The sequence below is a fragment of the Tachyglossus aculeatus genome, chromosome X1 (assembly GCF_015852505.1).
Source record: "Tachyglossus aculeatus isolate mTacAcu1 chromosome X1, mTacAcu1.pri, whole genome shotgun sequence".
NCBI lineage: Eukaryota > Metazoa > Chordata > Mammalia > Monotremata > Tachyglossidae > Tachyglossus > Tachyglossus aculeatus.
The window spans coordinates 124366851-124378958 of record NC_052101.1 but is presented as its reverse complement, the minus strand read 5'-3'; the positions used below and the strand labels follow the sequence as shown (position 1 = coordinate 124378958).

Sequence of the window (12108 nt, the reverse complement as noted above, 5' to 3'; positions counted from 1 at the left end):
GTCACATCAGATTTTTAAAAAAGGGGGGGGGGGCAACTTAAATCCAGTTAGGCGTGAAAAACTATTGGTTGTTTATTTTCTCTCAATCTCCCCCTCCTCGTAATGAGGCTTGGCAGCAACTCCCTTCCTCCATCCCTGTGCAAGAGTTGCAGAATGCTGCTGGAGGAAGTCCAGATACCCAGCTGACCTCATCCATCTCAAACTCATCCTCACCTGCTTTGACTCTGCCCTCTCCTCCGCAACATTATTTCTCCTTATTGATTCCCCTGCCCATTGCCTGTACCAGAAATCCCCTGTCCTCTCCCCCCCCTCATCTCTTGCCCCTAATGACCTGGCCACATACTTTATTGATAAGATTGAAACCATCTCCCCTGCTCCTCCAGCCCCTCCCTCCCTCCTGCCCCCTCTTTGACTCTTCCATTTTTCCACACTGTGAGCCACCCCCTCCTCCTAGAAACGTTAAGCAACCTTGGCTTGACTGACACTCGCCTCTCCTGGTTCTCCTCTTCTCTCTCTGGCTGCTCCTTCTCAGTCTCCTTTTGAATGCTTCTCCTCAGCCTCCCATGCTTTAATAGTGGGCGTCTCTCCAGGCTCAGTTCTGGGTCCCCTTCTATTCTTCTAGCCCCTATTTTATTTTTATTTGGTATTTGTTAAGCACTTACATGCCAAGCGCTGGGGCAGATAGAAGCTAATCAAGTTGAGCAGTCCAACTGTGGCACTTGGCCTGGTCCCCTTTAACCACTTGATATTAACCCCACTCTAAGCCCCGTGGCACTTACGTATATATCATAATTTATTTTGAATGTTTCTCCTCTTCCCGGCCTGCCCTGTAGACTAAGCTTATTGTGGGCAGGGTATGTGACTACCAACTCTGTATTGTACTCTCCAAGTGCTTAGTACGGTGCTCTGAACACAGCAAGTGCTCAAGAAATGCCATGGGTTGATTGAAATGATTGGGGCTTGGGGCTGCTGGTTTGGAAGGATGGTCCAGACTGGTGGTGGTGGTATGATTGCCTCCCTGCCCAATTTTTCTCCAGCTAGACTACTCAAGCCCTGCCACCCATTCCACCAAACAATAAGCACCTGGAGACATACAAGGGCTGTGTTGGTTCCTGTCTAAATATTCATTTTTTAGAAACTCGAAATTCAGAAGCCTGGGTAGTCTGGTGTTTTATGGCTTTTTTTGGTGGGTTTTGTTTTTATTTGGGGGTGGGGTGGCAAAAACAGTTGCTTTTGAGCCAACAGTACAATTTCGATTCATGTCCAAATGTGCTTTGCATGAGCTCCATAGTAACTTTATTAATCTGATGTTAAAGCTGCAATTTTCACAGTTTCTGTGGAGGGGGTGTGTTGATTCATTCTCTGGTAATGAAGTGCAGTTTTCTGTAAAAATGCTTATCTTCCCACTTAGTGAAGGGCCCGATTTTTTTCAAAATCAGGATTTGGGGTCTTGATTAGTATCAATGCCCTGCTGAGATATAGCTGCAGCTTGCATTAACTTATGTTTCCCTCTCTTTAAGGAATGGGAATGGAAGGCATGGGATTTGGAATAAATAAAATGGGAGGTAAGAAATTAAACCACTTAGCTCTTGTTTTTGTTTGGTCCTCTTTTCCTCCTTATCCCTGGTCCACCCCTAGTTTTTATTTTTTTTTAAAAAAAAGAACTTGAATCTAGAAGCAATCTTTTTCTCTTTCCATGAATTTATTAGGTTCTTCCCTTCCCTGTGGTAGCACACTAGGGTTTGTGTTTTTTGTTGGTTTTTTTTGAAGGGACTCCATTCCAAGCATACTTTGCTTTAAAGGCTTCAGCATATTGGAACATTCATAACATTCATATTCTCTTCTCTCCGCATGCGCCCCCCCCCCCCCTTTAAAAAAAATGCCTGTGAGACACACCCTGAGCATGTATTGATCTTGTTCCAAATTAAAAATCAAAGCACTTAAGGTGAATGCTGGCAGCTACCAGTTTAGCTGCTATATTCTCAATTCAGGGCTACTGACGTATTGACTTTCCATAAACAATGCACCAATGTGATGTTTGGGCCCAAAGGTTTTAGATGCTGTCTAAAAGTTAACTCCTTCAGAAACATTGCTTGAGACGTAAACTTCTGAAAAGAGTGGTTTTGCTAGAAATTGAGACTAAAGGTGTAATTTATTTCAGGCATGGAAGGACCCTTTGGAGGAGGCATGGACAGCATGGGTCGTTTTGGATCTGGAATGAACATGGGCAGAATGACTGGTGAGACCCTATTCACTGATACACCTTATCCTTTGGTCTGATAGTTTGAATTTAGGACAGCACAAAGAAATATTTCCCAAACTTGTAAAATAAAGTTCCACTTTGTATGAGCGAGCTGCAAAAGATGCTAATAATAAGCCCAGAACTAGGGCTTTCACATAAAAATAGCCTTCATAAAACCATAATTTTGCCTGCTTGTAAAAATGAGGCATGTACTTAAGCTAATAAGTGAAACCAAAGAAAAGAATCATTTTGTCTTCAAATATACAAACCCAGTGTTTAATTTGAATGGTTCCAAAAGACAATTTTAGGTTGCATTTGCCCTCAATAACCACAATGGTGTATTTTTGTTTTGGGTATGAGGATCAGCAGCCTAAGGCTTCAAGTGCCATAAATGAAGTTTTTTGTACTGTGTGCTGAGCTCTGTGTTAAGTGCTGGGGTAGATACAAGATAATCAGATACTCTTGTATTCATAAGATGATACTTAGCAGGGAGAAATAATTTGAAGTAGTGGCTAGCAGGAGCAAAGGCAGCAGCTTTTTAGGAGCAAACAATGGTATTTGAGTGCTTATTGTGTGCAGAGCACTGTATGTAGCACTTGGGAGAGTACACCATTAGAGTTGGGAGATGTGTTTCCTGCCCTCACCAAGATTGGAATGGTTGGATTCACTTCCAACTTCTCATGGATGGGTAGGTCTTCCTGTTCCTTAACTCTCTCCCATGTTGGACACAAGGTGGAAATAAACTTTGTGCTCTTGGTTCACCTCTCTGAAGAGAGGAAAGGAAAGTTACGAGTTGGACCAATGGGAGAAGGGACCATGGGTAAAGGAGAGGAGGAAAAGGTGGCAGGACGGGGGGGGGGATTTTACTCTCTCTTTCTCCCTTGCCTGTCGTCATTGTCCACCTGTGGCTCTTTGCCCCTGGGTTGTCAGAACCAAGGTGAAGTGCCCCAGGTGAACGTGGCTGGCCCAGCCACCTGCCTGCCCTTTGCCAAGCCTGTGGCTAAACCACGACAGTCTAGAGAGTGGAGCCCAACATGAGGGTAGAAAGCTTGAGTTCTGGTCCCAGCTAGGCTGCTAACGTGTTGTGACCGTGGCACAATTCACCTGGCCTCCATTTGGAAAATAGAGTTGAGGATGCTCACTGCCTGACAACCTCACAGGAGGGGTTGAGCTTCTGAAGAAAGGCCTTTCAGAGCAAATGCGGTCGCCAAAATGAGAAGCGTGGCGGTACGACTAAATAACTTGGCAGTAGTCTGTTCTTTTGGGGGAGTGAGGGGCTCTACAAGCACAATCTGATTGTCAACGCCTAAGGTTTTCTTTCTTTCTACAGAGATGGATCGTGGAATGGGTGGTGGATTTGACAGAGACTTTGCTAGAAATGAAATGGGAATGTCTCGTGGTTTTGGCGAACCCCTGGGCAGGGGAATGGGTAAGAAGACACAAGGTCTACCTATTATATGCAGTTTGTAGTCCAGGGACTCGCGTAGTGTGTCAATCCAATTCTGATATTTAAACTCTCTCAGTATAGAGTTGTAAAGTTAACACAGTCTCTCTTTGAGTCATAAAGTCTTTCTTAATAGATGATGATTTTCTATTTACTGTCTTTTTTTTTTTCCCCTCTTCCCCACCCAGTAAATTTTTTGGCGTTTTGTTCTTATTGGGCATAGAAAGGTTTCTTGCCCGTCAACTCATCTGTTTTTTGTTTTTTTGGGTTTTTTTGTGTGTCTTTAAATACGTAAAACAGTTTAATTTAGCAAACTGCATTTGTCTACTTTGCATAAGGATTAACTAGGGCCGATCCCTTTTCAACAGACCTAAAAGGTGCTTCTCTTTTGCCCTTTATTAGTATTGTCTCTGACTCAATGGAAGCCAGAGCTACAGTCTCAAGTGCGTGGGCATGTCCTGAACAATGCGAAACCAATGCATCCCACTAAAGGTAATGTTACATAAAGGCTCAACAGTATTTCCGGGCTAAGATGCCTTTATTTAAGCAGTGACCCCAAGGCTGCTCCAGTTTTCATTCCATTTCTGTATTTTTCTCATCTGAATATCTCTGGACGATAAATATTTAGCTTGTGGGTTGCTTTCTGGACCACCCACGTGTCACTGAACAAAATATTGCATGATCTTGAGCATTCTGGAATGGTGTAGTAACTTTTCTGGTCCAAAAAAGGCTCTCATTTCCCATCTCGCTTTTTTTTAAGATCAATCACTGTCTGTCTTGACTTTCTCCCCACCTGCTGTCAATTGCGCCTCCTCCCACGCCTTTGCCTTGGCCCAGTACTTCCCTAGGGAACCTTCATCCTATTGATGGAAGGTGTGTGGAATTGGGAAGTAAAAACTGGGCTCTTTGCTCTCTAAAGCTCTAAACCTTCAACTCCGGCATTCAAAAAACCCCTCTCCTTGGCTCCCCAGTTATTTAGGCTAGACTTCCCTTGCCTTTTTCCTCTCTCTAATAATCGCACAGGGACATAGCATTGCAGGGCTTTCACCCAAGCAGATAGGTCTCCCCTGTTCTCCTCGGTGACTTCTCCCTTGAGTGCTCTTGAGTGCTGCTCTAAAGGCCCTAGAAGGTTTCCAGTGATGAAAATGAGAAAATGGCAAAGTAATTTCATGGGTGGAAAGATTTTTGTATCTTCCTTACACTTCCAACGATGCCTCTGGGCAGCAGCACCACTAATCGAGCGACCGATCTGATTCTAAGTAGATCGAGAATTTCTTTTCACCGTCCGTTCGATGCCTGCTGCCTCTTAATCCTAGAACATTGAGGTAGTTGGAGTTCTGGAGCTGAGGCTTCTCCTGAGTCTGGGGCAGGGCCCATTCCCAACTACAGATTTCCTGTCCAGCTTTCAGGCACTAAGGCTCACGGAGCCCAAGGCTGATTGTGGTTTCTCAATGTGCTGAAGTTAACCTCCTCTGTTTGACTCGGGAGGCATTCACAGGAAGTGGAATTTGGCTAGAGCCCTTAAGCCTCTCTTCTGCACTCTGGGGAGGGGAATTGGCATCATTGGTTAACAGTTTGTGTGACAGCCTCATTTTTTTTGAACTGCTGACTGACCGCCCTCATTACTGCCTTGAACTTCATGAATTTCAACTGCATCACCGGATTAAATGATGACTAGTGCTGTTTTCAGTAGTTTGAGTCTGCCATCTTTTCATATTGGAATGACAACTGGCAGTCCTGTAGGCACTTAACCCTGTTGTGAGCCTGTGCACGGACCTGAAGTGGATGCCTAGCTTTCATGGCGCACAGTGTCTCCCAGATATGCCCTTTTCCCAGGCACCTCAACGGTTCTGCTTTGGGAATCCTCCCTGCCTCCTAATGGTTCGAGGGAATACCAGTACTTACAGACGCAGGTGGAGGGGGTGTGTTCCCCAGGCCCTTGTTTGCCGTCTGGGGGAGTCGCTGGATTTTTGTCCCTTCCCAGGTTATAAGGGTACTAGACCTCTCATCGGGAGAGATTTGTGGAATAATCCCTTGATTATTGAGATCAGCTGGTACGCTTTTACTAATGTTGCCCAACTTGCCGCCTTCAGGACCAAGGCAGTTTCAGGTCATTTTTTTGTAAGCGCCTCCATCCAAGGAATTGAGTATCAACATGATTGCTGAGGGGGTGCCCTTAAATATTATAATGGCGATTGTACAGAAAATAGAGCTTCCCGAAGAAGCTCAAAGTGCTGGAGACCTGAAACATGCAGCTTGCTCTCCAACTTAGCTAAAAGGCCACAAAATGTTTGAGTGTATCAAATTGCTGGGAATATACAGCCAAAAGATATCAGAAAAAATTTTAATACAACCCTGCCTAATCGTTATTGAAACCAATCTCTCACCCATCTCCTAGGTAAGCTGGCTTTCTGGACTGAGATGCCTCCAACTTTCCCCTCCCCTTCTCCCTGCTCCTGTGTAGTAGCCACTGACTCCCCGCCCCTTAAAAAGAAAAGTCTCAGCTAACACCTGAACAAGTTAAAGTTTTGAGTGAAATTGCTAAAAAAAACCCCACTTGAAATAAAGCTCACTTTCTGGACTTGGTACAAATTCCCTGAATAGGTGTAGGGTCTCTGAATCACTTACAAACAGCCATTAAAAACCTTTCTTGTGAGGATGTCTGAGCTTTCTGCACACTCAAACTCAATCACATGATATTGGTGGAATTTGGTAGGCTTGGCCCTTCACTCCCCTCTCGATCTAGATAAAGGACTCTATAAATCACTGCATTGATTTGCAGAGGTGTCATGATCAGGAGCATTTTTTTTTCCTGTATGAAAGTGGAATGCTGCTCAATGGTCAGATTAGGTCCCATGCACCTCTTCACCATATATAAAAATCTCACATTCTTTAATCCACTGAGCCTCTCCCTTAGCTGGTTTCTGGGGACCAGGACACCTGCCCACCAAGTCGCCATCCTAAGCCTCCTAGATGGTGGCATATTCTGGTCAGTGTTTTTTTCCAACTTGGGTGCCTCAGGGGTGTGAAGATTCTAAGCATCCTTCCTGCTTTCCTTCCTTCCTTCCTTCCTTCCTTCCTAATAGTGTCCCTAACCTTAAGGTGGTCTTTGTTTTTGGCTTGAGGACGGCCTCTTACTAGCCCCATCTCCTATTTTGGTTACCCTGTTGCACCGAGAAGTCCCAATCTGTTGGAGAGCTCTCTGGGTAGATGTCCTCTTAACTGTGCTTACACTGGCAAAGAATTGCCTGTACATGATTACTTGCTTCTCTTTATGCAGGTCTTCAATTTCATTTCCCTCCTTATTACTTGAAAAAACCTCCTTTGTGTCTCTGACTCCGTGATCCCGTAATCGCCCTTTATGTTTCAACTCGCCAGCTTTCTACTTTCTAGCACACCTCCGTTCTGGAGCCCCCGGGATGGTTTCACCCTAGCCCCTGTACTCTGTCTCTCTCTCTTTTTATTTCCTCTCTCTCTCCTTAGCCAAGCAGAGGGAAAGCGAGAGGCTTTTAGAGTTTCCTATGCTTTCACTTAACAAATTGGGCTCTTTCTGACCCTCTGAATAAACGGTTCCAAGTTCATTAATAATAATGATAATAATAATAATAGCTTGTTATAGCAGATTCTGGGTAGAGTTAAGGCAGCCATCCTGAAAAATCAAATCCTTATGTTTTTATCTTAGAATTTAACAGACCACTGAGGGACTGCACGGGTTAGCATGTAGAGCAGTCATGTTGCTAAAGCCAAGAAGCTTACTTGCTGGGACTCCTGCTTGCAGCTACACCGTTAAATAGATCTGTAACAGTGATCTTCATGTGGTAGGTCATAAAGGCCAGTTGGGTCCTCTGTGGCTTTAGAACCAGTTATGGAATTATTAATGTATTTGACTTGGAGCTGGCGACCGAGGCTGCAGTCTCATCGGGACAGCCGGTCTCTGTAACATTATTTGGGTGAAACTTTGCCACTGCATTGTAATATTTAAAAACTTCGAGAAATGTACTTGGGTATGCTATTGTAACAGGCCGTTGATAGTACTGCCTTTTTAAAAGGAAAAGTAAGATAGTTGGGTCACTGGATAATTTTGGGTAGCCTCCCTTTATCGGTGTCCTTGAATGCATTTTAAAAAGCTGGAACGTAAGTTAGCTTGATAAAAAATTAATTTAATTGTAGTGTAAATGAGTTTAATCTCAGTCTGTAGATTACCCAGGGTACTTTTAAAAATTCTAATTAATGTGAACTCAGAATCATTTTCTTTTTTGCTTCCTGTCCTTCACTTTCTGTATCTGGCTGCTTTTCTCCTCTTCAGCACCTCAAGCTCATCCTGGAAGGAAGAGGGAAAATACAATATACAAATTAATTTACTTATTATTTATTGGGTCTCATAAATGGCAAGTGGAGGAAGGTGTAGGAGCGCCAGCTATTTGAGCCTGGGGGGGTGAAGTTGATAATGGGGTCTGGAAGGGGACTGAGAAGGAAGAGAGGGTGGAAAAAAAAGGAGGGATGCTGTCCTTGTGTGTGCCTCTCTCCCCCCCCCGACACACACCTCCTTCTGCGTGCACACACACACACACACACACCACACACTCATTAGGGCATTGATCTGGAGTTATTTTGTCCGACTCATTCATTCAATCGTATTGAGCGCTTACTGTATGCAGAGCACTGTACTAAGCGCTTGGGAAGTACAAGTTGGCAACATATAGAGACGGTCCCTACCCAACAGTGGGCTCACAGTCTAGAAGGGGGGGGGACAGAGAACAAAACATATTAACAAAATAAATAGAATAAATATGTGCAAATAAAGTAGAGTAATAAATACGTACAAACAAATATACATATATACAGGTGCTGTGGGGAGGGGAAGGAGGTAAGGCGGGGGGTTGGGGAGGGGGAGAGGAAGGATGGGGCTCAGTCTGGGAAGGCCTCCTGGAGGAGGTGAGCTCTCAGTAGGGCTTTGAAGGGAACCTGAGCCCCAACTGGCAGAAGACAGAAAGTAGCAGAGCAGGCTAACAATGCTACACTTCCCACCCAAAAAACAACAGGGATAAAGTTGGTGTTTCCACAGTGGCCAGCCCACGGGGACCAGGGCCACCACAGAGTTGGGGGGGCACCCATGGGTCATAAGCAGGAGTCGATGAGGTTCTGAAGCCTTTTTTTTTTCCCTGTCCCACTGCTTACATTGCTAATACATAATTGGTTGTGGTGGGTTTTCTCTTTTGGGGACTAACGCCGGCGGCTGAGATGCGCGCTCCCTTTTTTTCATCTCTCTGCTGTGAGAGTGACCGGGAGCAAGACTACTAGTATGTCTGCCTGGCTCCGAGATGGGAAGCGATTCTCTCCCCTGGATGTGTCACCATTTGGAGTTGATGTATTCCACGGCCGGCCGGGGTCCTGAAGCACGGCAGTGGGAAATCTTGGAAGGGGAAGTCCCGTTCGGACATCTTAATTTTGCTTCAGAAGGAGTGTTGAGTAGTGTCTTGTTCACTCGATGTCGTGTAAGGAATTGGCTGACCTTGAGACAGGGACTGGACTGATGTTGAATAATGCTGACTACTCACCCTTGCCTGCCGTTAATGCCCCCCTGTGTCTTGTCTTGTTTCAGGTGGCGGTGGAGGCAGTGTTCCGGGGATCGAAAGAATGGGCCCCGGGATTGACCGCATGGGTGGTGCTGGAATGGAGAGATTGGGCTCTGGCTTGGGCCATGGGATGGATAGAGTAGGGACTGAAATGGAGAGGATGGGCCTTGTCATGGAACGCATGGGCTCAACTGGAGAGAGAATGGGTTCAGCAATGGAGCGCATGGGCCCCCTTGGCCTAGACCACATGACCACGAGCATCGACAGGATGGGCCAGACCATGGATAGAATCGGGTCTGGGGTGGAGCGGATGGGAGCCGGCATGGGTTTTGGGATCGAGAGAATGGCCGCCCCCCTAGATCGGGTGAGCACTACCATAGACAGGATGGGATCGGGAGTCGATCGGATGGGTACCACCATAGATCGCATGGGTCTCAGTATGGATCGCATGGTGCCGGCGGGCATGGGGGCCGGCATAGACCGCATGGGTCCAGTTATGGATCGAATGTCCACTGGGCTGGAGCGCATGGGGGCCAACAACATGGAGCGTATGGGGCTGGAGCGCATGGGGGCCAACAACATGGAGCGTATGGGGCTGGAGCGCATGGGGGCCAACAACATTGAGAGAATGGGACCCACTATGGGCCAGGCGATGGGGTCGGGGATGGAGCGCATGGGGCTGGCCATGGGGGCCAGTTTTGACAGAGCCATGGAAATGGATCGTGGAAATTTTGGAGGCAATTTCGCTGGGTCCTTTGGAGGTGCTGCTGGGCATGCGCCCGGAGTTGCCCGGAAAGCCTGCCAGATCTTTGTGAGAAATGTAAGTTATTGCTGCGGTTCTCCCACGCCACCCCCCCCCCCCCCCCCCAACCTGTCACCTATCACCTCATCGCTGTGAGACCTAGTGGGTTGCACCCGTGGGGTGACTAGGGCGCTTTGGTGGCACTGGGGGTGTACCATAGTTTCCTGGTGGAAGGGCCCTTCCGTGGAACTGTGGAGTACTGGTCCTTTTTGTCACGCGGCTCTGGAACGCCTCGTATACCTCGGTCTCTGAGGGGTGTGCAGTGACACTGTGTTGACAAATCCGCCTTTCACCGATTGTTTCTCCTCTTTCCCAGCTCCCTTTTGATTTCACGTGGAAAATGCTGAAAGATAAATTCAATGAATGTGGTGAGTTTGCTTCATTCATTCGGTCGTATTTATTGAGCGCTTACTGTGTGCAGAGCACTCGGCAAAGTGCTTGGAAAGTACAGCATAGCAATAAAGAGGGAGGGGGAAGGAGTTTAATCCCCACCCTTTTATAAGTGGGGAAACTGAGGTGCAGAGAAGGCAAGTGGTGAAGCCTGGCTTAGAACACAGGTTTCCCGTCGTCTGTCTGTCCCCCTCCTCCCAGGCCCGTTTTCTTTCCGCTAGGATATGCTGCTTCTCATTTGGACTGAGCCCTTGGGAGTGTGCAGTTTTTAGTAGGAAGAGTCATTGCCCTGGAGGAGCATATGTTCTATCAGGGAGAGACTCAGGGAATTTATACCTAAACCCTGTCCTTTCCCCTGCTTATTCAACCCACATATTCAATTTCCCGAAATCCACTTGGGTCTACCCTCACATCTCCAGAATCCAGCCTCTCTCCTCCCTCCAAATTGCTACCACTCGGAACCTCGGAAGGCAGAGGTGGTAATAATAATAATAATAATAATAATAATAATAATAATAATAATAATAATAATGATGGCTTTGTTAAGCGCTTACTACGTGCCTAGCACTGTTCTAAGTGCTGGGGGCGGGGGACGCGAGGTAGGTTGTCCCACGTGGGGTTCACACTTTTAATCCCCATTTTACAGATGAGGTGACTGAGGCACAGAGAAGTGAAGTGACTTGCTGGGAGGATGTTGCTGGGGAGAAAACTGAATCGGGGAAGGCCTTCTGGAGGAGGTGTCATTTCTCTGTAGTAGTAAAACTATACCTGGAGGCCTCACAATACCCGGTTCAAAGTAGCCTTTGTTGTTTCAGGTTTTTAAGTAAATCAATCAATCAATCAATCAATCGTATTTATTGAGCGCTTACTATGTGCAGAGCACTGTACTAAGCGCTTGGGAAGTACAAATTGGCAACACATAGAGACAGTCCCTACCCAACAGTGGGCTCACAGTCTAAAAGTAAATCTACATACACCTTAGAGGCAAGGGATATAATTCTAAGATGAAAGTTGGTCTCGATAGAAATGATGTGAAACTGTTCATCATTAATAGCAAGGTGTCCGGCTTGCAGTTTTACAGACCTATTGGCTGAAATCGTCCAAGTTGATGGTGGGAAGAATGGGTGGTTTCTGTGGTTTTGTTCAATGCGTGTCTTTATCCTTCGGAACAAGAGCTGTGATCCATTCTAAACACACAAATGTTGGTCTTTCCCTTTCCCCAGGTCATGTACTATATGCAGACATCAAGATGGAAAATGGCAAATCCAAGGGTTGTGGTGTGGTGAAGTTTGAGTCGCCTGAAGTAGCCGAAAGAGCCTGCCGAATGATGAACGGGATAAAACTCAGTGGTCGAGAGATCGACGTACGGATTGACCGAAATGCTTAAGACCCTTTTTTAAACATCGGAACAGACCTTTTGAATTTGTTTTTCTTGTTAAACCATTTTAATTTGTTGGCTGGATGTATAAAGATGTTGAACATTTCAGTTGCATTCTGGGGTATTTTAATTAGTTTTGTAATGAATGGAGCTCCATTTTATTGTTTTTTGCACTGAGGTTGCAATGAGCTCAGTTTTTCTTGTAGTTGTGGCATCTTGTTGACATCAGAGATGTTCAGTATGACTTTGATAATGAATTCCACTTACTGAAAGCCT

The 12108-nt window shown here is 45.9% G+C and overlaps 1 protein-coding gene across 5 annotated transcripts in view; it reads left to right on the top strand.

Annotated features, from left to right (window-relative positions):
- HNRNPM (heterogeneous nuclear ribonucleoprotein M) overlaps window positions 1–12108 on the top strand; it is a 36080-nt gene extending 23972 nt beyond the window's left edge. For 4 of the 5 annotated variants that reach the window (XM_038740299.1, XM_038740297.1, XM_038740301.1 and 1 more), the window contains 7 exons: window positions 1521–1565; window positions 2162–2239; window positions 3573–3671; window positions 4089–4178; window positions 9289–10082; window positions 10381–10432; window positions 11678–12108. In XM_038740299.1, coding sequence (XP_038596227.1) covers window positions 1521–1565; window positions 2162–2239; window positions 3573–3671; window positions 4089–4178; window positions 9289–10082; window positions 10381–10432; window positions 11678–11841 — 1322 coding nt within the window. In that variant the 3' untranslated portion in view covers window positions 11842–12108. The remainder of the gene's footprint in view (window positions 1–1520; window positions 1566–2161; window positions 2240–3572; window positions 3672–4088; window positions 4179–9288; window positions 10083–10380; window positions 10433–11677) is intronic. The other variant, XM_038740298.1, reaches the window with a different exon arrangement.